Below are 26591 nucleotides of genomic sequence, written 5' to 3'. Positions count from 1 at the left end.
TGTCATCATTATGTATGCGCTGACAAAGCAATAGTCATACAGCTTCAATTGTGTCTGAAACACGCAGTATGACCTATTTTGCATCCATATAGATAAGTGAAGTATACTGTAGATGCTGTGGAGTTCCACTATACTGCTCTTGCGTGTTAACAGACTGCGTGACAGGATTACTGATTTCATATCCTGAGTTACTCCTCCAGTAAATGGGTGACTTTTCTCTTGCAGAATATGCTGATGCACATCAGATATCAGTTTCCTGATGGTGTTTTCTGAGCACAGCTGCATTCTAACTTGTAATATAATGAGACAAATTGCCCTCTGCCAACATGTGCTACTTTGCAGAGGAAAAAAAAGAAAAAGAAAAAAAAAAGATCCCCTGTCTATTGTTGAGGTGCCTATTTGCCAGTAGGGGTGATCATCAGTTTTGCGTGTAGAAACAGCGTCGTCCTTCCCCCACCGCCTCTTTTAACTTGTAGCAGAAGTGCGGATGTGAGTTGCATATTGATACGGAACAGGCCGCCAGTTTTTATCTGATTTTATTGCAATGCAGGCTTAGGCAATGAGCATTTTGTGGAGCTATGAATCCAGAGGAGCAGACGGTAACGTGGTTGATATCATTAGGTGTGCTCAGCTCGCCTAAAAAGAATATAGCGGACCCGGAGGAGTTTCTGAAAACATCACTGAAGGATGGGGTCGTCTTGTGCAAGCTCACGGAGCGGCTCGTACCTGGCTTCACGCCCAAGGTGAGTTGACGATTTAAGTTAACTTAAAAGTCCGTAAACGCCGAATGATCGACGGCTCTCGGCGAAAAGAAGGGAGGGGTTTTGATGAAAGTGATACCGTGAAGAAGTTCAAGCCCGCAGCAGGCCTTGTATTTTTTTTTTCTAGATCGCAGTGTTTTAGCCGTGAAGTTTTCACAAGCCGTCTATTGTTCATTCTGTACGATGCGTTGATGCATCGAGTTACAGCAACATTTGGTGAGTTTTCAGACGTGAAATTTCAAGATGTGGTTTCCTGTGAAGCGAGGAAAAATGTTCCGCATTCTTGACCGGAGTGTGAGCACACACACACACACACACACACACACACACCAAAACAGGACAAATTCGGCAGCAAGAGAGCGCACGAAACATTGGACGCTGACCACGGTGACGAGATCGAACAGGGGGATTCACTGGACCCACATATTTCCTTTCAAACTTAAATTTATGCAAATAACTTCTGTTTAGTTGTTGAGGTGACAAAGTTGATAATGATAAATAACAGTTGCAAAGGCAGTTCGTCACTTCCTCCTGAGCGGCTGCTCTTTCCCGGTGCGACCTCCCCCTTTGAAAAAGCGCAAAGCGGAGGCAACGCAACGGCGACTATAAAACCGGAAGTTGTAACTTATCCCTTTATATTACTTGCATTATTATTATTATTATTATTTTCTGTGCTAGACATACTTTTCTCTTAAAAGTGCGGGTTTGATTTTGGCTCCAAACAGCGCCAAGCCAAAGTGTTCTTTCTGTTCTTTCTTTTCTTCCGTTGCGACTCGCTCCTTATTAGGTATTTTATTTTGAAAGTTTGCAAAGTGAGCGGATGTGTAGCTTAAATATGGCTACTTTGACGTTTTCTGTGGTGTTAATGGTTATGTGTGCATGAAGGAGACGTAGGAAGAAATCCAGTTATTTTGTGAACTGCAGGTTACCACACTCGGATTGCTACAACAATGTCACTTTAATGCTCTTTCATGTGCGACTGAACTGACCGGAGCGTTTGATAAGTGTTTGTGACAGATGTCTGTTTGGCATACTAAGCCGAGGCATGTGTTTATATATTTATTTCGTGTGCTCAGTATTGCCAGGAACCGAGAACTGAAGCCGACTGTATTTCCAACATCAAGGAGTTTTTGAGAGGATGCTCGTCCTTGAAAGTGGAGGTAAGTTGCCTCAGCGTGTCTGCCAAGTTTTATGTACAAACGCGCGGTGTTTTTGACCTTACATTATCTCCTTAACGTAGCCCCTTTAGCCTGGTGCAGTGCATACAGAGAAGATTTGACCACACTCTTGCTTGTGTTGTGATCTACTTAACCTGCTGGCAAATGCTTTCTCTGCACGTCCATGTGGAGTGTGCCACACAAAACAGGCATGCTGTCACTCACTCCCACTGACCAGTGAGGAAGTGGGCTATTGGCTCTTGTGATCCCAGTCCCTGTTTTTAAATGGCCAAAACTTAAGATTTTAACAGTGTTTACTTTCTAATAAATTATTTTACTCTTTAATGCTGCAGTGACTTTTTGCTGCGGGTTACAGTAACATCCCCTCTGTATACCCTTCAGGCCTGTATTGCTAAAAAGATGTCCTAATATTAGAAAGACACAAAGCATTTCCAGATTTTGGGAGTTCACTGTCTCTGTACCAGCCTGTTTTGTGACTACCACACTGGGCATTTATGTCTCTTCCAGCGTTATAAATAATCTTTTCTGGTCTTGAATTACATCACTTGGTTTCTTCAAACAGCTAATTGGTTCAGCAAGCTCTGGCTCACAAGCAAAGTCCAGTGGTTCAGTAGTTCTGCCCAGCTGGCTTGTTATGTCTGGGAGGTCCCCTTTGCTTTTATCCACCAACTTTGGTTTAGCCCATAATTAGACCTTTTGCAGCCAGCCAGTAGCTCATGGGCAGATGTTGTTTTGGAGAGTCACTGTCAACTGGATGTCTGGGGAGCTACAGCAAACCCTGCCCATCCTTTGGTCAGTGATGTGATCATGGTTAAAGAACTTTTTCTCTCTTTTTATTTTTTTTTTGCTGTAACAAATAGTCCCTGTTTGTCCCGTGACTACACAAAGAAAGTAGTCATACTGCTTTCACTTCTGCTGTGAGATGCAGAAAGAGGAAGCACCAATTACTGCTCCAGGCCTCAGATGTTTTTTACTCTTATGAACAACATGAGAGGATTTATTTGCTTTAATTTTATGAACTTCTACACTCATTAAGAGTAGTGTGTATTATTTACATGTCTCAGTGAAACTACTGACCTTAACCATGGTCAAGATCTCAAGACCGGCAACCGTTACTACTTATCAATGTCAATACTGTGATGGAAGACCCATCTGCCCATTGATTTTGTTTAATTGGAGGAACTGGATTTTTTTAACGGGTGACACAAAACCATTATGCACAAAAGGTAACATTATGTTCTCACTATTTTGTTTTCTTGGTGAAAAGCAAGCTGATCACATACCTAGAGATGTAATTATCGCCATTAACTCTGAATGACGTTGTACACAACTCATGGCCGAGGTTATACTACTCAAACTCTATATTTAAGATGTTTTATTTAAAATGTGAAACCTTATCCGCCGGAGGAAAGAAGAGACTGAGCATACAGGCAGTGTGAGCATCTGTGTGTGTGCACGCAAGTGAACAGAGAATGGCAAATGAGTCTGGCGCTGTCTGTTTTATTGCAAACCACTAAGTCAGAAAATATGGGTCATGCTCGACATGTCAGGTTTTTTTTTTTTATATCTCTGTCTTGTTACAGGCTTATTCAAATCCTTCTTTGTGTGTGTCTGTATGTCTGTGTCTTTCTATTGTTTGTGCTCTAACTTGTAGTGAGTGTCTCTCTCTCTGTGTGCACTCAGCACGCATTACTACTAAAATCTGCTTAAAAAGGTCTATTTAGTCTTTATTCTTATTTTACATGTAATAGCTTCCAGGTTGTATGAACAGATCGTTTGGGATATCTTTTGGTCTGACAGCATCTTCTCTGTTGCTATTCCATCCAGGGGTTTGAACCAGAGTGGTTATACACTGGTGAGAATTTTGGCAAGGTCCTGACCACTCTGCTGGCAGTCAACTTTGCCACACAAGGTAAGAGTTTTGCAGTCTTGCCCGTCTCTCACATTGGGTACTGTTTGACAGTATTTTGTCCTTTCTGAGAGTATAGAATACAATACGAGTATAAGAAAGTTCTTCATGTGGGATTTCACCATCAGAATCCAATTTAGTGCCATGTAAGATTTCACATACAGGGAATTTGTCTTGGGGTAGTGGTGTGTAACAATTAAACAACAATTAAAAGAGAAAAAAGTGAGAAAAAGGCAACTAACACCAAAGACACCTGGTATATGAACAACATTTCACAATAAAGAATGAGTACAAAAACATGTTGTAGTGCAAAAGCACACAATGTAAACCGTGTGTAAAATGTTCAAGTGTAATAATACAAGGAATACTGATAATTGTGTTAATCTAATGCACCATGTTAGATGTGATGAGTTTACAGATGTGCAATATAAGATTGCAGATTTTATGTTAATATGAAGTATTTATAAGTAAAGTAGTGTCTGTGTCAGTTGGGGTCTTGGACCTTGTTGATGATGTGAAGTGCAGCCCAGAGGAAACTGTTTTTGTTGCGTGAGGTTCTGGTCAGGGTAGATCTCAGCCTCTTGCTGGAGTTACGTGATTGAAAAAGTTTATCATTGAGGTATGAGGGGTCGTCTATGATCTTTGCTGATCGCCTCAGTGTCCTGGAGGGACGGCAGGTTGCAGCCAGCCACCCTCTCAGCAGAGCAAACGAAACGCTGCAATCTGCCCGCGTCCTTGGAAGCGGCAGCAGCGCACCAGATAGTGATGGAAGAGGTGAGAACGAGCTCAGTCATGGCAGTGTAGAAGTGCACCTTTAGTGCCTTGGCCAAGTTGAACTTCTTCAGCGACTGCAGGAAGCACATCAGTATAGATGTGTTGAACAAAATGAGCCATCTAATGTCATGAAAAGAAATCAGGTGAGGTCGACATATTAGGTAAAGCAAAAAAAAAAAATTTAATCCTTTTTCAATGTTCTCCATTTTAGCTTGGTGTAAACCTTCCACTCATGGAGATAATGAATACATGTACATGTAACAATATATTAGGAGTTGCCAATGAGGTCTAATGCCATTTGTATCCACCATGATGACGACTGGTGTTGTTCTATGTTACAGTTCACTGGTTTTGTCTACGGAGTTCTTCAATATCCTGATAGGGTGTGTTGAAGATGGCCAGCTGGCATGGCAGTGTGTGTCTGTGCCACACTGTGTGCCATATTTTACTCTCGTGCATCCTTGGCTTGATGCGCTCCGAACGATATCCTGTTTTGTTCATTTTTGTATTCTGTAATGTATGTAGGCTGCAGAATGAGGTAAAATATGACACTGAATAGAAGTGCAGTGCAGACACAGATACACCCCCCCCCTTCTCAAGTACATTTCTTTAATAAGGGCATATCATAAAATAATTTGCAGTGCAGCAGTCCGACAGCAATTTGGTACAAATTGCTTTACTCAGGCGTCCTTGTTTTGGGGGCACAGAAGAGATAATACCGTTTCTCTCCTATCCCACTCACAGAGAACCAGCAGCTTTAAAATGATTTCGCAGCCTTTTTAGACCAATCTACCGGCTGTGCGTACTTTATGACAGATGCATAATGTTTCAGGCTATTGGGAACGCGTGTTTTGTAGCTTTTCTGTATGTAAACAGCGTAGTGTGATACGTGCCTTAGATTGTGCCTGAATAATTTTCATTATTGAAGTATATTTAGTTTATTTTTCTGATTTAATTGATGATCTAGAAATATCAGAACATTTTGACCATCACAGTTTGCCAGAGGTAATGTCTTCCCATAGTCCCATATAGTCAGTTTAAAATGACGCAAAACAGAAAAAGGTGCCAAATATTCACAATTTAAAAACTATTAGCAACAAATTGTGAGCATTTTTGCTTTGAACAGTTTGTTTGTGTTTCGATCTTTGAATTAACCTGCTAATTTCTTCATCACTACATGATGTCACTTCCTGCACCTTGACCTTGTGTAATGTATGATCAATGTTTTGAATGCATTTAAATGAAGGGGCATGGCGCAGTTTGAGATGTGGAACAGAAGCCTCTGTCAGTGCTGGGCTCTAATTGATATGCAAATCTTGTAGAGGCTAGCTATACCCAGCTGTTCTCCTGTCTTCGTACTTCATTTGAAGTGGATTAGTCACAAGTTTGTGGATATGATCAAGCATAAAAAGGCCTCTTCTGTTTTTACTTGCGATCCTCTTCCAAACCTAACTCCAGCCTTATTTTTTTTTTCTGTGCTCTGTACTTATGCTTGTGGAGTTTAAATGCTTTGAATATCGTATGCATACAAAAACAACACTGGTAACCACGGAGCTGAGCTGGCAGAAGGGCTTGTTGGGATTTTCTCTGTGTGTGAGGAGTAGCATGCAGGGTCCATAAGCTCCACCTGCCACTGCATTCAATGTCCGTTTCATCGTGTCACTTTGGCCTCAGTGCGATGCACCCTGACACGTCCACATATGGATAACTAAAGTGAATCTTTAGCTTTTACCCATCTAAACATACAGTGTGTCACAGTAACACAGATTCAATATGATGTGCAGAAAGTCTGAACTTTCTTTCTCCGACCTGAATATGAGGTTACGCAGGCTAATTGTGCACTCGTGTGATTTTTCTGCTCTTTCGTAATTTGCACAAGGGTTAGACAGTGGACTTGGCTGGCCTCCAGTTGGCATTTGATAGGTACTTCTCTGTGAGTGTTTCTGCTTGTTAGCATGTAAGTGGTTTGCCGTGCTGCCATGTGTCACTTTTCAAGTGAACAAATTGATACCTCTGCCAGTACATTTCCAGAGCTGCACTCATACCGCGGGGACAGCTGGCAGCTACTGACCCTAAATTACAGTTCTTCTGCTGCAGTGGCTGAGTGATGACACTGTGGTGTGGTTGGGTGTCACTAAAATGAATTTGATTTAGGTTTTCTCCATGAAGTCACTCACTGAAATACACTTTGGACTAGGGACAGGGCTGTAGAAGTTATGTCAAAGTATGTCAGTCAGTCACAGCAGACAGATGCTGGACAAGCATGGAGAATGTATGAGGGGTCAGTGATATGTTTATATAGATTAATATCTAAAGGCTGCAAATTGTTTTCTGTTTTTACAGTTGCTTGATCTTCTTTTGGAGCAGCGTGTCAGTTTTGGTTAAAATCACATTATTCTATGAGGAATTGTAAAGTCGTAGCCCGTCTGTGTTCACTGTCCCGGGGCTGTGCAGAGCAATGGACCACACTCGTATGAATTATCATCAAGTTGTCAGCTCCCAAAGTATGTGCACCTGTTTGAACTGTGATGATGATGATAATGATGATGATGATGATGTTGTGTATGTACATTTTCAAGGTGAGGTTATGTGATGAGAGCAGCGAGCGATACATTCAAACATGTAACTGAAATACATTTCCTGTGTGTGTGTGTGTGTGTCCGTAGATTGTGCCGCTGAGAGATGTCCGCAGTCTGGTGCCTCCTCTCCTAACCAGGCGACGTCCTCACACACACTGTCCTCTGCCAAACCCAAAGGCTCTCTGCGTAGACAATCCAAATCAGTGGTACAGTCTCATTCTGTATATCTACAGTATATTCACACATAATCACAGGCTTAATTTTTTTTTGCTCATTTCCAGTTCAATTTTCCAGATTGAAAATGTTCTAATTTCGTTTGTTAGATCATTTGTAGTGGTTCGTTACCCCAGATGACTACAGATAGCAATCGCTTGCAATGAAGAAATAATTATATAAAGAGATATGATCTGAAAAAAAATGCAGGTCAAAGATAGACTCAATAATGTTTCATTGTGCTGCACGAATGTACAAACACACAAATATTGTTGCTGATATATTTGGTATTTGCGTTTCTCTGACAATCTCTGTAACAGGAAATGTCTGAGAATGGTGGTGGTGGCGGGCAGCTGATGGTGAAGGCTCGCTTCAACTTTAAGCAGAACAATGAGGACGAGCTGTCGTTCGGTAAAGGTGATGTGATCCTTGTGACGCGGCAGGAGGAGGGAGGATGGTGGGAGGGCTTGCTCAACAGCAAGTCCGGCTGGTTTCCCAGTAATTACGTCCGCGAGATCAAACCCTGCGGTGAGTCGGGCTATATGGTCTGGATCATGAAATTTATGTTGATCTTGGTTCAGCTTTACCCTGAACAGCGTCAATGGGGGGGCCTATCCCAGCTGTTTATGTTTTTGAATGGTGGAAGGAAGCCAGGCAGGCACAGGATGAACATGCAAGCGCCGCACATAAAGGCCCAGGTTTCAAACCCGGAACCTTTTCGCTGTGAGGCGACAATGCTAACCACTGCAACGCTCTGCTGCCCACATTTATCTTTCATACGTGTAAAATTGATTGCAAACATTTCATATAAAATACAAAGTGTAAATTTTTCAAAACGTCCCTGATAATTTGCATTTAGTGCTTTATTTTGGAAGTGTAATGATGGTGTCGTTGTAGAGGATGATGGTGCAGTCGCATTGTTTTTTTGTTTTTTTTAAGAAAAGCTGTGATCTTGCAAAATAGATATGTAGCACAACATATTTGAAATGATATGTACACCAAAAGTTATTTAAAAGACCAGTTAATACTGGATTTAATCATTCGCAGGGAAGAATATGAGAGAAATTGCTGAGGTCTTGTTAGTCAGAAAAAAGGATTGGATTATAACTTGAACCAGAATGGCCTTTCTTTATTAGGAAAATATTTGTCTGTACTTTAATTCTCAAACTGGTCTCTATGATGGTCATTGGTGTCTGTATATTTAGTGTAAATACTTTATTTTGATGGTGATAAAGAAGTAACTCTGTGAAGATCTCCAATCCCTTATACTTAGATACTATACATAGTAGATAAATACTCATCTCCTCCACAGAAAAGCCAGTGTCTCCAAAAGGAACTCAGCTGACCAAGAACTACTATAGTGTGGTGAGTCAAACATGCATTATGAATAAAAATATATTATTATTATTATTATTATTATGTTACTCTGTACAAAGATAGATGCTTTTGGCAAATTTGATAAATACCTCTTCAAAAATGTAAAATACATTTTTGTCAGTTGTATATTTTAGCGGTTTATTGGAGTTTGTTTGAAATGTAGTTTTCTTACTACTTAAAATGGTGGTAGTAAGGCCACAGCTGCCCTGGATGAAGGTTACAAAAGAATAAATAACAATTGAAATTAAGTTGTTTGCTTCATCTGTCTTTGGTTGTGTAAATTGAACAAGATATGGGAATTGATGAATTGCAGCTTAACCTTCTGCAGTTTTTTAGATTCTTCTAAACAGCTGCTTTTGTTACTGTTGCATTATCCAAACACTTAGTCTCTTTGGGACTCTTGTCATATGAGTTTTTGTGCATGTTTTTTTTTTTTCCAGATTTGTATTTCTGTTTTTTCTTGTTTTTGAATTCCATAAATACTATGAGAAGTATAACCTTTACATTTTAAATCACACTCTTACCAGCACTGCATCACTTGGTTTTCTCACTTTTTAAGAGAACAAAAAATAACCAAAGTACAGATGAACAATTGTGGACAAAAATCCTCTGGATTTTTCAGATTTTTAGCCAGTTTTACCATTGATTATTAATTTAACTTGTATTAAATACTCTGCTTTTCTAGAATTTGACAACTTTAAGTAGTTTGCCGATTGTGCTGCTTTTGCAGGTGGTACAGGACATCTTGGAACATGAGCGGGAGTTTGTCAAAGAATTACAAACAGTGCTGAGTTGTTACCTTCGACCCCTGCAAGGCAGCGACAAGTAAGAGCAATGTCAAGGAGATATGACATTCATTCATGGACACCTAAGACAGAAAAAAATTAATTACCAGGGAAATGTCTTTGGTTCATTGGATGAGTCATTAAATGCTGCGCTACATATGAAATTCATGTTTACAGATTAAGGTCTATATTCTTAAATTTGCTGAAATTATAGTTGACGACAATGCTTATTGGACTTTCATGTTTCACTTTCTCTTATTGTGCGTGTTGTAGGACAGTCGTTGTTGTCTCTGTTTATGCTAATTTGTGTGTTTTCAGACTGAGCAGTGCAGACAGCGCCACCCTGTCTGGAAACCTAGAGGAGATCCTGACCTTCCAGCAGGGACTCTGTTTGGCTTTGGAGGACTGTACCAAGTAAGTCATGCAGGAGATGGACCTCCATTCAAAACCTTTTTGATCTATTATATTTAACTTCTATTCCAAACAGTCTGTGTAAAACATAATCTAAAGCCTTTCTGAGACCATTCTATAGTTTTAATTTAGCTCATTATCTACACTGCACACTCTCTGTGTGCTCTCTGTACTCAGAGTACTCTCTGTTCCGCAAAGCTTACCATACTGTATATATTCTTGCAATCACTTCCTTCCTTCTCCGTTATCTCTTGCTGTTCATTAATTCATGGTTAAAAAAAAAAATCAACTTGAAAAGACTGCAAAAGTTTTTGCAATTGGTAATCTCACAGTTACCGTTTGCACACATTTATTTGAAAAATCAGCAAGTTTTTTGGTGTATTCATGCAGTAATCTGAGATCCACAACTACTGTAAAAATGGCTGCCTTGGGGGAAGTTAAATGTTTCATGTTTGAATATATGGGATACGTTGGAAAATGGCCAGTAGAAAGTGTGTGCAGTCTAAAATAGCTCTTGGATTCTTATAATATCTGCATTTTTTTCAAATTCCATCTAAAGAGTCCTTAAAATACTATGTTTTATTATGCTGCTCTTTTAATGTGTTGAAAAATCAGCTTAGAGTAAAAGAACTGTATTCTGCTAGCTTTCAAAACAAACTACTATTCTAGTTACCAGTCAAAATCTCCCAATAAAACTTCAGATGCCCCAGATAATGACAAGCTTATCAGGTTGGGAAAAGATGCAATATATCATCATTATAAATTTTCCACATCGCCGTCTTTTTCACCAATTATTTTTTTCTTTCTTGACTTTTTTTCACGTGTCTTGACTTTGTCTCTATTTCTCTGACCGTGCAGGGTCCCAGAGGGGCAGCAGCGAGTGGCGGGCTGCTATTTAAACCTGATGAGTCAGATCAAGACTCTGTACATGGCTTACTGTTCCAGTCACCCTTCAGCTGTCTGCATCCTCACAGACCACAGGTCAGATCCTGCACACAGGACACCAACTACAGCTATACATTATACTGATGCTAGAAAGAGATCTTTTTTAAAAAAAAAAAGGGAAACATTGGGATGTGTATTGAAGGTTTCTAGCCATTCTGTCACATGAAAACTGTTTTAAGTTAGATTGCAGTTTGATTAATTTAACTTAACTCCGAGGTTGAACTTTTCAGAAATTCTATTGGCGTCAATTAACTAGTTAACAAGGTTTTATTGAAATGGAGGTAATATCTGTGAAACTATAATGAATTCCACTGGTAGGGACCCTCACAAGTGGTCACAAGATGAATTGAAGGACGGTGGAATGAAAACAAAATTCTGAGAAAAATAATTATCTTTTATTTTTCAAACGTTTCTCTTTTCTTAACTTTTTATTTTGAAATAATGTGTAGCTTTTACTCGCTAAACCCCGCAAAATGTTATTCATATCAAACAGTCTCAAGCAAAATTCACAAAAGTTGACTTTGATCATTAATATGTGATATCTGGGACTTCCTGCATGTTGTTTTCTGTTGTTGTTTTTGGTAGTCTAGCTTTGAGCCACAAGGTGTCAGGCTTCCCATCTGTAAATGAACAGGAGGCAAAACGTGGTCTCAGCAGTTACAAAATGTCTTTGTGCTCAAAGTTTTCTTCATTTCCAATTACTATTAAAATGCACCATTCTCATTGAGTAAGGGCTGCTGTTATGTGCTAAATAATATTATAATAAGAGCAAGATTGCCATAGTGCAGTTTAAATGATACAGTCCTGAGTACTGCGGCGGTGTCTGTTCAGGTTTTATGCTGTGAGCTGAAGGTTAAGTTGAATTACACACAGGAAGTCAACTGTTGACAGGATATATAGAGTTGTGGTTATGTTAGGCGAGCAAGACACTTTTTCACAGTAAGCACATTTGCATTTCAGTTGAAGGAACTTTTTCCTGTCACATTCATATTTACCCATTGCTACCGGTCAGGGTTGCTATGGCATACACTGTGATTGAAGTTTAGGATCATGGAAACTCATGAATGGTTTTACTTTCAAAGCATGTTGGCAAGTTTGCAGTTAAGTGATCATGTTGCTGTTGAGTTCAAAATTACACAACAATTGATGACCTAATTTGTGCTGCATGTTTAAAGTGTTACAGCTGCTTGTGATATATTCACACATGTACCACAGGTAAATGGAAATAAATGGAAACGTGTGGGTTTACGTGTGAGCCACTCTCCAGGATTTATAAGAAACTGGATTATTTTTTATTTCTTGGGTTTCCTGTCGTAAAATCAGAATTGAATACCAAAATTGCATTTTTAATATGACGTTGATTACTATGCCACATAAATGAATTTAGGATGTTGTAAAATGTGGTCATACCTGGAAGCTGTATTTTAGCTTCTATTGATTTTAATTTTCTTAAGAACTGCAACTATATGAAGTTATAGAAGTCTTATTTAATACTATCACTAGCTGGCTGAGCTGACTGCTGCAATCTGTTTTTCAAAAACAAACTGCATCTCTGTCTGTGGTTAAAAACTGCGAAGTCGAGTCCATTTATCTTCTCTCATTTCCCTCCTCCTACTGTTGTGAACAATTCATAGACCATATCAAGATATGGACTTGAGTTATACATTGCTGACACTCATTGTTTGCTTTGGTAACTGAGGCAGAGATGTCTGCATTGTGACATTTAAATTATTTCTCACCTTTTGTCATGTGGCGGCATTGCACTGTCATAAACTATGTTCATGCCGCTCTATGTCATTGTTAAAAAGACTCATATTTTTAGCATCTCAGCACACATTGTCTCATCTAACTGGCTGTAAAATGTCGTGGCAGCGAGACTCTTAATAATGCAGTGAATAAGTAGAGTAAATGATTAAATTACAGTTGATTATCGTACCTTTCTAAAGGATTAGTTTTTAGTTTCGAGGTACATTTTTTATTTAATCTACTCAGAAAACATAATGTTAAATACATGGCATTCTTGCAATGTAAAGCATATCTGAACATTGACTTTATGGTAAAAAAAAACATTGTTATTGTTTTAAAAAAAGATATGTAAATGGACGCCCCACTGTGTCTGTTCCACCTGGACTCGCAGGGATTTCTACTCTTTTTGGTGATTAGCACTGATGTTTTCATGGTTCCTTCAAGTTCTAATATCACCAGAAACCTACATCTTTGAAGTGTCCTTGAACTTTTTTTCTATACATTCAGGGTGCTGCTACCACATAGAAGTAGTCTGATAAAACATTATTCTGAACTGTGCATAAAAAGTGCATTTGTGTGTGTTTAACAGCGAGGACCTGGATAAGTTCATGGAGAGCCAGGGAGCAAGTGCTCCAGGAATCCTGACCTTGACCACCAGCCTTAGTAAGCCCTTCATGAGGCTCGACAAATACCCGACCCTGCTGCAGGAGCTGGAGAGACATGTGGAGGTACGGAAGGAAACAAACATGTCCAAACATATACTGAAACAATCTGTAATTTAGGAGATATATTTTTAATTTGTATACATACCTGTACTGTCTTGGTAATTTAATTTACTCCCAACAAATAAATGGCCGCTAATGTCTGACGATATATGTGGATGTAAAGTTAAAAACTTTCCTTTGTATATCACAGCAGGAGTATACCTAGTACATACACTTGTCTTGCTTTATCATCTGGAGGATTTGGATTTGATTCATGCTGCCATGTTTGACCTGATATTGGTTTTTTTTTGCACCACAGGAGGCCCACCCAGACTACACTGACATTATAAAGGCAACAGCAGCATTTAAGAGCCTCGTGGTGAGTATGGATGTTTTATCAGTACAGAGCAGACCTCAGTTAAACGACCTCTAATCCTGTCATGTCAATTCTTAATTACTAGATTTTAAAGATGCTGGATTTTCTGGTTTCTGGTCATTTATTCATCAAATTTAAGGCACTTGGTTGACTGTTAAATAAAAGTAAATAAATTCCAATTCACACTATTTTCCTGAATGTTTTGTTTAGAAACTTAAGGAAAGTGTCTCATCTTTTTCTCTGCTTATGTAGTGATTGTGTTTTTCCTACAGTGGGTGTGAACTCAAATGGCATTGTAGAAGAGTTGGATTGCATGCAAACAACCGCACTACTAGTACCGAACATCTTTCTGAGACACAGTTTCCGCATGCTGTAGCTCAGAGTTCCTAGTGAGATACAGATAAAGTGACTCACGTCTCAGTGGCAGGTCTACACAGGAAACGGGAAAATAAAACATCGCACAACACTGTCTATTGTGATTTGCAAGTTAAATTGCTCTTTCTTCTGAATGTGTGGTTGGGTGGGTAGGAACTCAAAAAATGGTAGTTACATCTCCGCAGACTGCAGAAGCTCATTTTTAAATTACATTCAGTGGGGAATTATAGGTGTTGCATTGTCATTTGTCCTGTTTGAAGAGGGAAAACCCCTCCATAGCACCTAAAAAAAAAAGTGCTACTTTATGTTACAGATGGCTTGATATACCACTGAAAAAGAAGTTTAAAATATAATCCCATACATTGTAAATATCACAAATACATTTTCTAAAGCCAAATCCACAGCAGAAAAACATCCCCGCTGCTCATGACTCAGTCTCCCACATTTCTGTCTTTGTGAAATTGAATAGACTTATACATATATTTTTGTTTGTTGTGTTTAGACACAGTGCCAGGACCTGCGGAAACGCAAGAATCTGGAGCTGCAGATCCTGTCCGAACCAGTGCGTGGCTGGGAGGGGGACAGCATGAAGAGCCTGGGTCACGTGGTTTACATGTCCCAGGTCCATTTGAGAAATGGATGCAGTGAGGTGAGAGATGTGTCGGGTTTGATGCAGCCCAGCACGACCAGACTAACATCAATGGTTGCGATTTGTCAATCGGAGGGAAAGCTCATTCAGTCGAAGAGGATACATGAGTGTCGCAGAAGGAAAACTGTTGCAGGATTTATTGCATTACTTGGCAGACAATTTGTCTTTTACATGCACAGAAAGTATGTGCACTATAACAGGTGCTTCTTTTCCCATCTCAGAAAGACTTTATTTTTTGCATCAGTTTCTCAGTTGGTTACCTTTCCTGCTCTTTTGAGAAAAACTACCAGTTAGACATACATTTGGCATAATGGTTTAATGCAAATGATTTTTGAAATATGCAATTGATTTTATTCTCCTCTCTTCTCTGTACTCATTTCCAGTAGTATAACATTATTTAAAACAAATCTGAAAAGTTGATCATTGCCTAAATGTGTTATATTGTCTGCGGCGTCCTGAAATCCGTCCTCCTTTGATGCTAATTTGATATCCTCCTCAAGTGTCAAAACAGAAACCTATGTAGGCCACATGCAGACTGCAAACCAGTTCTTTTTTTTTGTGTGGTTTCTGTGTAGGGGTTGACTTTAAGACCATGGTTGGAAGAAATACATTTGGATTCACCTCTTTTAATCACTGACAACTGCTTTCCAACCACCACACCAGTCCTCTTATTGGTTTCGCAGCTCAAACTTCTCACCAGCTCATTTTATTTTCCATTCCAATATCAAGCGACTGCTTTGCCAAGTTAGTGTCTTGTTGCTAATCAGAGCCAAGATGTGCAAGTGTCAGCTGTAATGATGGTTTTGCGTTAGTAGGTGCAACCTAAAGTACCACACACTCAGTTTTTGACAAGCAACACATTAAACCCGTTCAGTTGCAGTCACCTTCCATTCAAAAAAGAAAAACAATGGCTGTCGATTAAAACCTTTCTCATCAAATCTTTCATGTATCTCTCTTGCAGGAAAAAGAGGAACGCTACTTAATGCTTTTTCCTAATGTGTTAATCATGCTCTCTGCAAGTCCCCGGATGAGTGGCTTTATTTATCAGGTGAGCTATGGTGTGCACAGTACATCAGTCCTGTAGGTCAAGATCGATGAAAATCCTCTCCTTCGAATTATAGCTCGTGTCAAATCTGATGTTTATAGAGCTCAGAGCAACTCTGCAGAAAATGTGCAGTCTCTTGGGTACCAACCACTCACTTTATGTTCCATCTGTTGACACACTATCAAGAGAAGCACAAAGAGAGTATCTTCGATCAAAAACTGTAACTTTAGAAGGTAGCCATTTAATTTGTCCAAGACAAAGTGCTGGAGGTTATCGTTATTTTCAGCTGAACTTTATAGTGCACTTTTACACTGGAGGAGGACTGTGGATTCTTGTCACCTATCTCTTCCATTGCTTGAGAAATTAACAGGTGGAACGATTTCAGTGTCCAATAATTATTTCCCTCAGAATATGGCTAAATATTGTTTTAAGACAGATTTAAAAAGATGTGAACTTTTAATTGGCTAGTTCACCCAAATTATAAACATATTGATTTCCTTTTTCACTAGACCTATGAGATATCTGCTCCCAACCCACAGCAATGGGGGTGAATGGGATTACATTATTTGTGCTCATAACATAAAAAAATATATATATTTTTAAAAGTATTTATTTCAATTTGGGTAAAACAACCCTTTTACTTTGTATTTGTTTAAATTTGAATCAACTTTATATTTTATTAACATAATTCAGTTGGCATTCCCGAATGTGCTCCTGTACGAATGTGTCTTTGCAAGCAATTCATCTGTGATTATATTCCTAAAAGATCAGTTGCGCAAAGGAGAAACCTGTCATGATAAAGTCATTAATTTATATGCTGCACTTCTTTTTTTTTGACGCACTATTTTATTTCCTCTCTCTTCCTTCGTTTTCCCTCCCATTCAGGGAAAACTACCGTTGACGGGCACCACATTGACAAGACATGCAGAGGATGCAGACAGTGCCCACTATGCCTTTGACATCACAGGTTTGCATCTGAAGTACTGGAGAAAAAAAAAAAGAAAGAAGACTTGTCTACTTGAGATAGCAGTGCTATAAACTTTTATAAGTTCTTACAAAAGCCACCCCAATCCCAATAATTTGCTCTGAATTTGCCTTTCAAATAGTTGTGGGCAGCACAATTTCTTATAGAATGTTTGAATGTAAAATTTTCAGAGCATATAGTTAATTGTTTGAGGCATCTTTTTGAGCCAGGACAGTGTTCATTTTGTATTTAATAATGTATTTGTTACTGTCCTACACCATGAATTGTTGTATTTTGGAAAGGGTGAAATTAGACTTAAAAAAGTAACCGGATATGTAAAGGAAACCCGTACTCCCTAAATTAATTGTTGTAGTTGTGATATGTATTGGTCGTATCTATCAGCCACATTGTATGCAACTGTCACTGAGGGAGGTCTGTGTTCATGTGTTGCCTGTGTGTTTATTTGCTGCAGGAAGCATGATTGATCGCATTACAGTGTTCTGCAGTAGTGGCCAGGAGTTACAGGAGTGGCTAGAGCACCTGCAGCCCTTTACAAAAGGAGGCAGCCCTGCAGGAACCATCTCAAAGGTTAGGACACAAACACAGTCAAAACAATACCAAAAGTATACCTCACACAATGCAGAAGTGTGAAAAAACTAATTCTCAGTCTGAGGTGACAAACTTTGGACTCCTTTCGATGCACAAATGGTTTTCAGACATGTGCTTCCTTTCTTTCACTATGCTACACAGAATGTAGATGGAAAGCCATTGAGCATGGTCGGTACCCCCACCCATCTGTCCCACCTGGGCAGCCTCAGCGTCATCAGCCGTGGCCCCCTGGAGCCGCCAAAGATCAGCAAGCCCTGGTCTCTCAGCTGTCTGCGCCCCGCACCTCCCCTCAAACCCTCCGCTGCACTGGGCTACAAAGAGGTAGGAAGTTGCACAAACAAACCCATACCAGCCTCTTAAAGTAAGTCACGCAACACAGAGTTTGTCAGGAACTGCAAAAAGTCCTGCTCCTCTTCAAGTCCACCCATGTGCCCTTTTTCTTTCTCTAATTTATTCATCCTGCAGTCAAGACAGGGAGTGCTGTACATACATATGAGACTTGGACGTGGCGTTGGTTTTCACAAATGAGTCCGCTGTGAATACTTGCCTAAAATATTGAAAAATTATCTACTGAATATAGGTGGAGTTCTGCCAGATTGTCCTGAAAAATGTGTAACATAACCGTTGTGGTTATAATCAAATTATTAGCCTATACATATAAAAGAGTAGCTCAATAATTTTCCCTTTTTATAGCCATGTTGTTGTCTTTTTCTCTTCGTGTTGCTGTGAAAATGATCCTGAATGTACAAATTATTTATCTATGATAGCTCCTGCTTTTAGTTATTATAAGAACCCATCTCCTTTTAGGTAATTATCTGAGATTATTATTATTATTATTAATATATTTTCCTTGGTCTGTCATTATAATTATTAGAAATATCCTAAGTCTCTTTTGACATATAAAATTAAAAACATTTTAGTTCAGTTTAAAAATTCAGCACCAAAGTGACGTACATTTACACTGTAAAAATTTAAATATTGTAAAAAAAAAAAAATAATTAAACAATAAAACATGACATCACTTCTCCAAAAAACTGCTAACTGAAAAGCTTGACGGAACTAGGACTGAATACTTCGTAAAAACAAGGTGTCAATTGTTATAATCATAATGTCATAACGTTACACACATTGAATCAACTTAACGACAATATGTTAACTTTATTCAGCTTGTTAGGCTGGGCTTCCGGTTATTTTCAAGTCTGATCCCTCATGCACTGTAGCATAGCATGCACTATAATTTTCATTCCAAGCATTGACAGACCAGAAGAGACACAAGACTTGACGCAGACTTGGTCAGAAAGTCCAAAAACAAATCTATTAAAAGTACTGCAATTGAATGAGAATAGATTTAGTGATTCAATCTCATCTTGAAATTACTTTTTTTTTTTGCAACACCTTGATTAACTATGTAGTTATAATTTCTTGTCACATGTAATATCCTTTTTTGCCTTAGTACCAAAATAGCTTTCAGTGGTTATAGATAACTTTTCTATTGCTAAACATTAGCACCTATGAGTAGTAAGACTGTGCTATTATTGTTTAATAACTTTAGTTGCGGTTCATCAAGGCAACAAAACCTTCATTAATTTGACGTGTTTACAATCGTGCTCACAGCTTCTCTAAACCTTGTACTGGCTGTACAGATAAAAGCACAATGTGTGTGCCAGCTTATGTACACTGACTTTTATAGCTTTTTTGATTGTGCTGCAAACAGAACAGATTTATATTGCTGCAGGTGTGCCTGGAATAAGGCAGGGTACGATGCTGCTCTGTGGACGTGTATTCCAGTAATGACAGCCTGGTCACAGAGATGTCTGGCATTGGAGGACAATGAGTGCAATCGTGGGTTACAGCTACTTGTCTTTGTAGAGAGATGATGCTCGCTCACCTTTCTAGCCTGTGTGGGAGGCGGAAGCTTTGACATTATCAGTCAGCACTTTTGAAAACTTTCAGTTACGATGGACTCCCACCGTTACAGCGATGTGTTGAATATATATATATATCAGAAGTTAAGTTGGTGCTTCTCAGAAAAACTGTACTTAGAAAATGCCTCTGTACTTTTTAATAGACACGCATCCTGAATATGTCTACACAAACTCATTCACACCTGTGACGATGGAAGCGAGCAGCAGGCTTTTTTTTATCTACCCTACAGAGATTGCATACACAGTCCTCTGAATGCATAACCGTCTGTATGGACAGTTTCCCCGTATTTCTCGCTCTTCTTTTTATACAAAATAGTCACCCTATTCTGCGTGGACCAAGAATAGGTGAACAGCAGAGGGATTGTAAAAATGTTCGCCATTTACTCTCGATCACATCCTTCTCTCATCGTATTTTTCATATACATTTTCCCCTTGTTCTCTCTTTCTCTCGTCTCTCTATTCTGCCTTCTTTAGAGGATGTCTTATATCATGAAGGTAAGGTTTAGCCCTCACTCTGTTTCTATCTGTGTGTGCGTGTGTGGTAAGGATGTGGGTTGGGGAGGTGGGATGGGGTTGTCTCTGTGTGTGTGTGTGTGTGTGTGTGTGTGTGCGTGCGTGCGTGTCTGTGTTAACCCCAGTTTTGAGCTGGCATGTCTTGGCTCTGCTGTTTGCATCACTCCTCTCTCTTTGTCATCTGCTGGTTTCCTGTTTTCTGTGGCCCTGCGAGTCGTTTTTTTTTTTTTTTTTTTGTGGTTTTTTTCTCGTTCCCTGTAGCAAGTCAAGTTGTCAGTCAACATTTAAAGAAAAAAAAAAAAAAAACTTGTGATGAAACAAAAATTCATAAATTCTACTAGAGGTGCTTTTTTACAACTAGACAGAGTGCAGTCAAGTTTACTGTCATTCAGCCATTAATGTATTTGCACATTTGAAATATTAAGTTGATTGCATGTTTTTTGAAAACCTGGAAGGAACAATGTTTTCAATACTTTGAGACGTCTAATAAAACTGTAAAATCACTGTGATCATTCGCCAGGTGGGTTTAAACACTAAACCCTAAAATAATTGTAAAGCTCCTCTCAACCTGCTGAATGTGTTGGCAACTTTATAAGGCAATCATATGTCAGAATTTTTTGCCTGCTAGCTTTTTGTGAGGTCCCTCTGCTCTCAAGTTGCCATGAAAACAAGTTGTACTTCTTTAAAGTGGCGTCGGAGTCCCGCAACATGTATGTACTGTACATAATCCGCTGCCAGTGTGCTGGTGGATGGTGAGGGACACGGGCAATCTCGACACTAACCTTACAGTGTGCCACTGAATTACGATTGGCACGCCACCCAGCTCCACTTCTTCTGCAACCTTTTCTCATCGCAGGGCGCAAATAGTTGTTTCGTCAAAGCCTTTTGGCATCTCATATACGCACAAGGTGTCTTAGGTTTAGGTTTAAGTACCAAAAGCTACGTGGTGAGGGTTAGGAAAACACCAGAGATTGGGTTAGAATGAGTAATTCTACTTGAGTCACGTTGCGTACATCACATAAGTTACTTATCCTACGTTATGCAAGTTAAATATGTTACATTAAGAAATCCACCTTGCCCTTTGCTTTCTCACGGACTCAAACACCAGTCCTCCGGGTGAAAGCCCTGTGTTTGTTCCATGCAAACGCCCTAAACCCCCTTCTTTGAGGTTTTAAGTTGTCACGGTGCCAATGGTAAAAGACACCTTCTGTGTATCTCTCTCATGCCTTGGGAATCAGATCGCGCTCTCTCCTCCCACTGTGGGACAGGAGTCCCCAGAACATCAAACCAAAGAGGAAACAACCTTTGCGCTGTGCACCTGCATTCATGTGAAACTTTGAGTCTCTTCAAAGGTTTCACAAGAGCGGTTGCAGTCAGTTATTCCTCCTGATTGTCATGAGAAAAGATCTCCGGTGTAGTTTTTGGCGTGCCCCATCAGTGGGTTCACTATCTGTTTCCAGCTATGTCTTTGACTAAGTTTCCCAGTTCCAGCCCTGGGCATGGGGAAAATGACTTCATGTAAAGTACAGGATGTTAGTAAGGCATAGCAACGCAACCAATCTTCACATCATATGACGAGACAGTTAATTTTAGAGAGTTTATTATTCATCACACCTCAGCTTTTAGAGGAAGCTATTATTGTACCTGTTTTCAAACGCAGCAGAAAAACAGAAAATCTCTCATTCATAAAACCACATCATTGGGGTTTCATAGTGTCAAAATTATACGATTTTGAATTGCTTTCCCGTGGCGCTGTAAACTCTGAATTCCAACTTTAATATTTAAAGTACTCTTCCTCTCCTGACTAGTCGGTGGTGGGTAAAGACGTAAAAACTATTTTGAAAGAACTAAATAAATGTGATTCAACTTTTTCTTTAAAGCCCTGTTAGGCAGGATGCATATCAACACAGACAGGTTACCAGGATCACCACGTGCTTGCTGCCTTGTCTGTTAATGGTATTTTGTTCTTTGATGTTGTTTGTTCATATGGGATGCCCGTCCCTGTAAGCTTGCATTCCGTTTGGATTGGAGACTCGGCTTTCAGGTGTTTGTAGCCGTGTGTTTGTGTGTTTGTGTACCTGTGCGCAAAGATGTACTGAATTTGTTGTTGCGCTCCTTCAGGACTCCAGCAAGAGCCCGCGGCCGATGAAGAAATTCCTGCCAGGCAACAGGAAGAAAGAGCGCAAGCACTCTGATGACGAAGTTCAGACGAGAAAAAGTAGGAGTTTTATCTTACTGTCACAACAACTGTTTGCGAGGTTTAATAGGCTTATATTGCTTTTTCAAATAGAATTTCTCTGTTGTTTTGTGCTTTTAATACTGTTGTTGATTATAATTTAGATCACTGATATAAATTATGTGTACGTCTGCAATAGTTTTTGAATATGAAATTCAAGCAGAAGTAAATGTCAGGTGTACAGCTAAGATAAATATCAGCTTGATGACTGTAACACAAATCGAGTCAAAAAAAAATAGTTGTACCTTTCTGGGCCTCTGAAGCTCATTCTTTACATACATAATAGTCACAAGAGTGCAAACATTGCAAGAGAACCTCTAATGTGATTTTATGTTTACTGCACCAATGCATTGGTGCAATAATTATCTGTATACTGTATATTTGTTCTTGATGATTGTGTCCGGTGAGTACCTTTAAAAAAAAAAAAAAAAAAAAAATACATAATGTGTGCCACTATGACACCCTGTGCTGAATGAAACTTCTAAGTGTGTATTTATTGTAATGTTAATCTCTGGTTTTGACAGGCACAGTCGCTCTGGAGGAAGATGCTCAGATACTGAGGGTGATTGAGGCATATTGCACAGGAGCCAGCCTGCACCAGGGCACCACAGGTGTGTGTGTGTGTGTGTGTGTGTGTGTGTGTGTGTGTGTGTGTGTGTGTGTGTGTGTGCGCGCGCGCACGTGTGCGTGGATAAATGGTTTATTTAATGCCTCTTTAGATTGCACATCTTCAGCAACTGGTATAACCATGAATAAAGCATTCCCATTCGTTCGTGTGTGTGTGTGTGTGTGTGTGTAGGCGTGCGGAAAGAGTGTGTCCCTCAGGTGCTTCTGCCGGAGGAAGAGAAGATCATTGTGGAGGAGATGAAGAGCAATGGGCAGACGGTTATTGAGGAAAAGTAAGGATATTAATACTCGGGAAAATAGGTTTTCATTTACGTGTTATGTTAACCGTGTGGCTCCGTCATTATTTCTACTTAGATCCTAATTTTATTCTACAATTAGGTTCTCAAATTTTATATTGTTCCTGTTCAGGCTGTTGAGACATGCATCTTCACCCAGAATAACCAGGTTCTTAAGAAGGTAATTGTTTTATAGATTTCCCACCGTGCAGCATAATACAGATCAGTGTTTCCCGCAGAGGTTAATTGTGGTTATAGGTGGTGCAGCAAGTGACAAATGTTCATGCAGAGACTCGTGTGCTGCAGAGGGTACCTTCTGAAGTGACAATTTACTGGTCATTTACTTAAATGTCTCACATGAAGACTATCAGCTCACACAGAGACTCAGTCACTGCAGAGCACAAAACTCAGACAGCTGTGTGGCCAAAAATTTGGTAGTTTGAAAAGAATTAAATAAGGCGTTCTAAAATAAGATTTGCCAAAGTTAAAACCAAATGATTTTATTTACATGAGCAGGTCTTAATTTACCTGCGGGGTAACCCAAGTTGAGCCTGAGAATGGGAACCGCTGCGATTACTATGGCTTCTGTTGTTGTTTTTTTCTTTCAGGAGCCTGGTCGATGCTGTATATGCTTTAAAGGACGAGGTTCATGAATTGAAAAAGGTATGTGAGATTGTGACTTGACAAATCAATCATGAACTGAACATTCTCAAGTGTTTTACTCAATATTTTTACCTCCACTGTTTCATTTTATTTGAAGTACTGCATCTCATATGAAAGGTGCTATATAATTACAGTTTATAATTTTTACTTTTATTCATATTACCAGCCAAAATAGATTTCAATACCAATATATATCCATGATAACCTGAGACTGGTTGATTACAATCTACAGGTTTTTTTTTTTTTTTGCAAACAGAAACAGTCACACAACATTTTAAATTCTGTTTCTGCCCAAATATTTTACAGGAGAACAAGTGGATGAAGCAGTTTCTGGAGGAGGAGCAGAAGTCTCGCAAAGAGCTGGAGAGAGTGGTCCGAAAACTGGCCAAACAGAAGAATGACTGTACTTGGGATGACAGCCACTGAACACATCCAGTCAATCATTGTCATCGTTGTGTGGCTGTGTTGTATGGGTACATTTTGGTAAGCATGTTAGCAGAGGGACTGGGATGGGCAGGTGTGTGTGTGTGTGTGTGTGTGTGTGTGTGTGTGTGTGTGTGTGTGTGTGTGTGTGTGTGTGTGTTTCTATTTCTATATTGCGTCTCCGCATTTCAATCACACAGAGCAGAGTTGTACTCCCTCTCTGACGATGATACTCGGAGCTTCTTCGCTTCAAGTTCTGGAGCTTGATTTGACTTTGTGATGAAATCTGATCTGTCTTCCTGATCCAGCCTCACTAGATGAGATTGAAAACATGCTTCCCCTTAAAGCAGCTCAGCTACACCAAGACGTTTCATACATACTGCCCGATGGCAACTGGCACTGTGAACACTCCCCAGAAAATGGAACAATTTTGGACAAGGACAAAACTCCACTGTTTCATTTGCTTCAGTTGGAAATAGAAAAGGAGTCCGAGGCTATCAAGTCTTCTCTTGCATGCACTTCTGTTACTAAGGGGACTGATTTTCTTCTCTTCACATCATGACTTTGTCATTGTCGTATTTTATTTGTCATAAGGGGGTCCCCAGCGGGGAAAACAGATCTGTTGCGTTTTCATGTGTATGTGTGATTTGCTTTTTTTGTAACATTCGAGACATTCACGTCACACATTTCCAGGCTGTTTTTTTAGGCGTTTAAGCAAATCAAAGAGGTCAGCTCATCATCCTCAATCCAGTTTCCAAATGCAGAGCCTTTGACCGCTTATTTAAATAACTGCATGGATGTACAGTGTTTCTACAATATGAATTCTGCATCAGAAATGTGATAATCAAGATATTCAGATATGTAGTCGAAAGCTATCAGGGATACAGCTGCATATTAACATAGGAAAGACTTAACTCATTTATTATACAGGAGGTCACAAATATTGACAAAGATGCTACCCTTACTCTTTTTATTAAAATATATTCAAGAATCATTTTAACATAATAAATACATAGCCTTGCTTTATTTAGAATTTTTTTTTATTTTATTTTTTTTTTAAATTTTTTTTTAATATTCTTTATTTATTGTTCACCCAAGCATTTAAGTAAAGTTTTAGCCTTATAGATTTAGTTTTGCTGCCTTTACATGTGTCTGGAATTTTACTAAACTAAAGGCAGAAAAAATGTCTTTGTTTTGGCCGAGAGAAAATAGACATGTTTTCATCACGAAAGAGGAAAAATTACTTGAATGAGTCTGCCTTGAGAATTCAGAGTTTTTTTTGTTTGCAGCCTCTGTGGCGTCCTGGCCGGTTCCTGCAGAGCTGACAGACAAACCGAGGAAATAAACAGAGATTTATTTTTCGGTGTAGATTAGAGCTTGACTGTTTTAAGTGCCTCCCGAAGGGGTCAATAACTACAGAGAGTTTAAGATCAGACTGGGATAAAATGCATAATTCATATTGAAAATGTCACAGGTGGTTTGTTACAGCTTTTTTTTTGGAGGACCCACAGCGGTACATTTCTTCATGGGGGCTGAGCTTGTGCCCTGGCAACATGGTTATCTAATCTTGCTGTACTGCACAGAAGCAGTGAGTGCTATTGTAATGCAATAATTGATTGCATTAAAGACTGACTCCTGAGTCGGTCCCAACATGGTAAACCAGATTTTGGAGAAATGTCAATAACGATGAATGAATAGACACATTTACTTTTAACCAAAAAGAGCCTGAATATGTGGTTTAGCCACCACACAGTTAGTCTGTTCATTGTGTTTAATTTTCCTTTACTTAATCAATTAATAATTATTGTTTTGAGGAAACTGAGCAGGTCCCAATTTATTTTTTTTTATTTTTATTTTTTTTAAATCACAAATGATCCCAAATTGAATCATGTTATAATACTGTACAGTCCCTGTTGAGAAGAGTTGTTTCTGCGTACACCTTCTTACAGGAAGTCCGAGCACTGTGTAGGGTACAAGGCAGCACTGGTACATCTGCAGAAGAGTCACTGTTGTGCTAATTTAAGGGCACTTCTGCACGGTAAATGCCTGCTTTGTTGGTGATGCTGATTTTCAATTGGTTTTCTTATGGGACCCTCAGTTAGCAGCCAGCTTTTCTTCAGCATCACTGCTGCTTCCTGTTGCTATGTCTGACTCTGGCTCACCACGTGTTCGCTGCTGAGATTAACATTGTTGTCGTTTCTCTAACAACTGTCTTCATCCGGCACCACATACTGTAGTTTTGAATTCCCAATAGCCTCAGTGAGCACTTACTGGTGAGAAGGGGTTGAACTCCGGTTTCAAATTGTTTGTCTAAAGTTATGTCTCCAGACCACTGTGTGTATTGTTTTTGAAAGATTGTTCTATGCAATTGTTGTTGTTGCAAGTATTGTAATGCTTTTTTTTTTTTCTAGAAACCCTGTACTTTATGTTTGCTATGATCATTCTTTTATTAAAAGTTTAATATAATAAGTTGAGTTTAGCTTTTCATGTGAATTTTAGTAAGTGAGAAATGAAAAACTCCTAAGATTG

The 26591-nt window shown here is 39.3% G+C and overlaps 1 protein-coding gene across 2 annotated transcripts; it reads left to right on the top strand.

Moving 5' to 3' along the window:
- The first annotated feature begins 109 nt into the window (after positions 1-109).
- arhgef6 (Rac/Cdc42 guanine nucleotide exchange factor (GEF) 6) lies at positions 110-26591 on the top strand. Of its 2 annotated transcripts, XM_069170836.1 has the most exons (22): positions 110-743; positions 1838-1921; positions 3767-3851; positions 7289-7407; positions 7735-7942; positions 8727-8779; positions 9522-9616; positions 9895-9990; positions 10846-10968; positions 13268-13406; positions 13702-13761; positions 14636-14782; positions 15744-15830; positions 16713-16794; positions 17264-17379; positions 17542-17721; positions 19800-19820; positions 21960-22056; positions 22599-22685; positions 22874-22973; positions 23585-23639; positions 23946-26591. In XM_069170836.1, exons 1-22 carry the CDS (start codon positions 579-581, stop codon positions 24063-24065), a joined length of 2319 nt encoding a protein of 772 aa, XP_069026937.1. In that variant the 5' UTR covers positions 110-578; the 3' UTR covers positions 24066-26591. The 2 variants fall into 2 exon arrangements, with proteins under 2 accessions (XP_069026937.1, XP_069026938.1); XM_069170837.1 differs by lacking the exon at positions 19800-19820.

This window comes from Embiotoca jacksoni, unplaced genomic scaffold (genome assembly GCF_022577435.1).
Source record: "Embiotoca jacksoni isolate LCO1_2020_lvr unplaced genomic scaffold, fEmbJac1.0.p SCAF_5, whole genome shotgun sequence".
In the NCBI taxonomy this organism is placed as follows: Eukaryota; Metazoa; Chordata; class Actinopteri; family Embiotocidae; genus Embiotoca; species Embiotoca jacksoni.
Note: the sequence above shows the minus strand (reverse complement) of the source record. Positions and strands in the feature narration are given on the sequence as shown.

Coding starts and splice junctions, on each gene's coding strand:
- arhgef6 (XM_069170836.1), top strand. CDS start 579: ATGAATCCAGAGGAGCAGACGGTAACGTGGTTGATATCATTAGGTGTG. Junction 17,722..19,799: donor CTGCACTGGGCTACAAAGAG/GTAGGAAGTTGC, acceptor TGCCTTCTTTAG/AGGATGTCTTATATCATGAA. Junction 22,686..22,873: donor CCTGCACCAGGGCACCACAG/GTGTGTGTGTGT, acceptor GTGTGTGTGTAG/GCGTGCGGAAAGAGTGTGTC.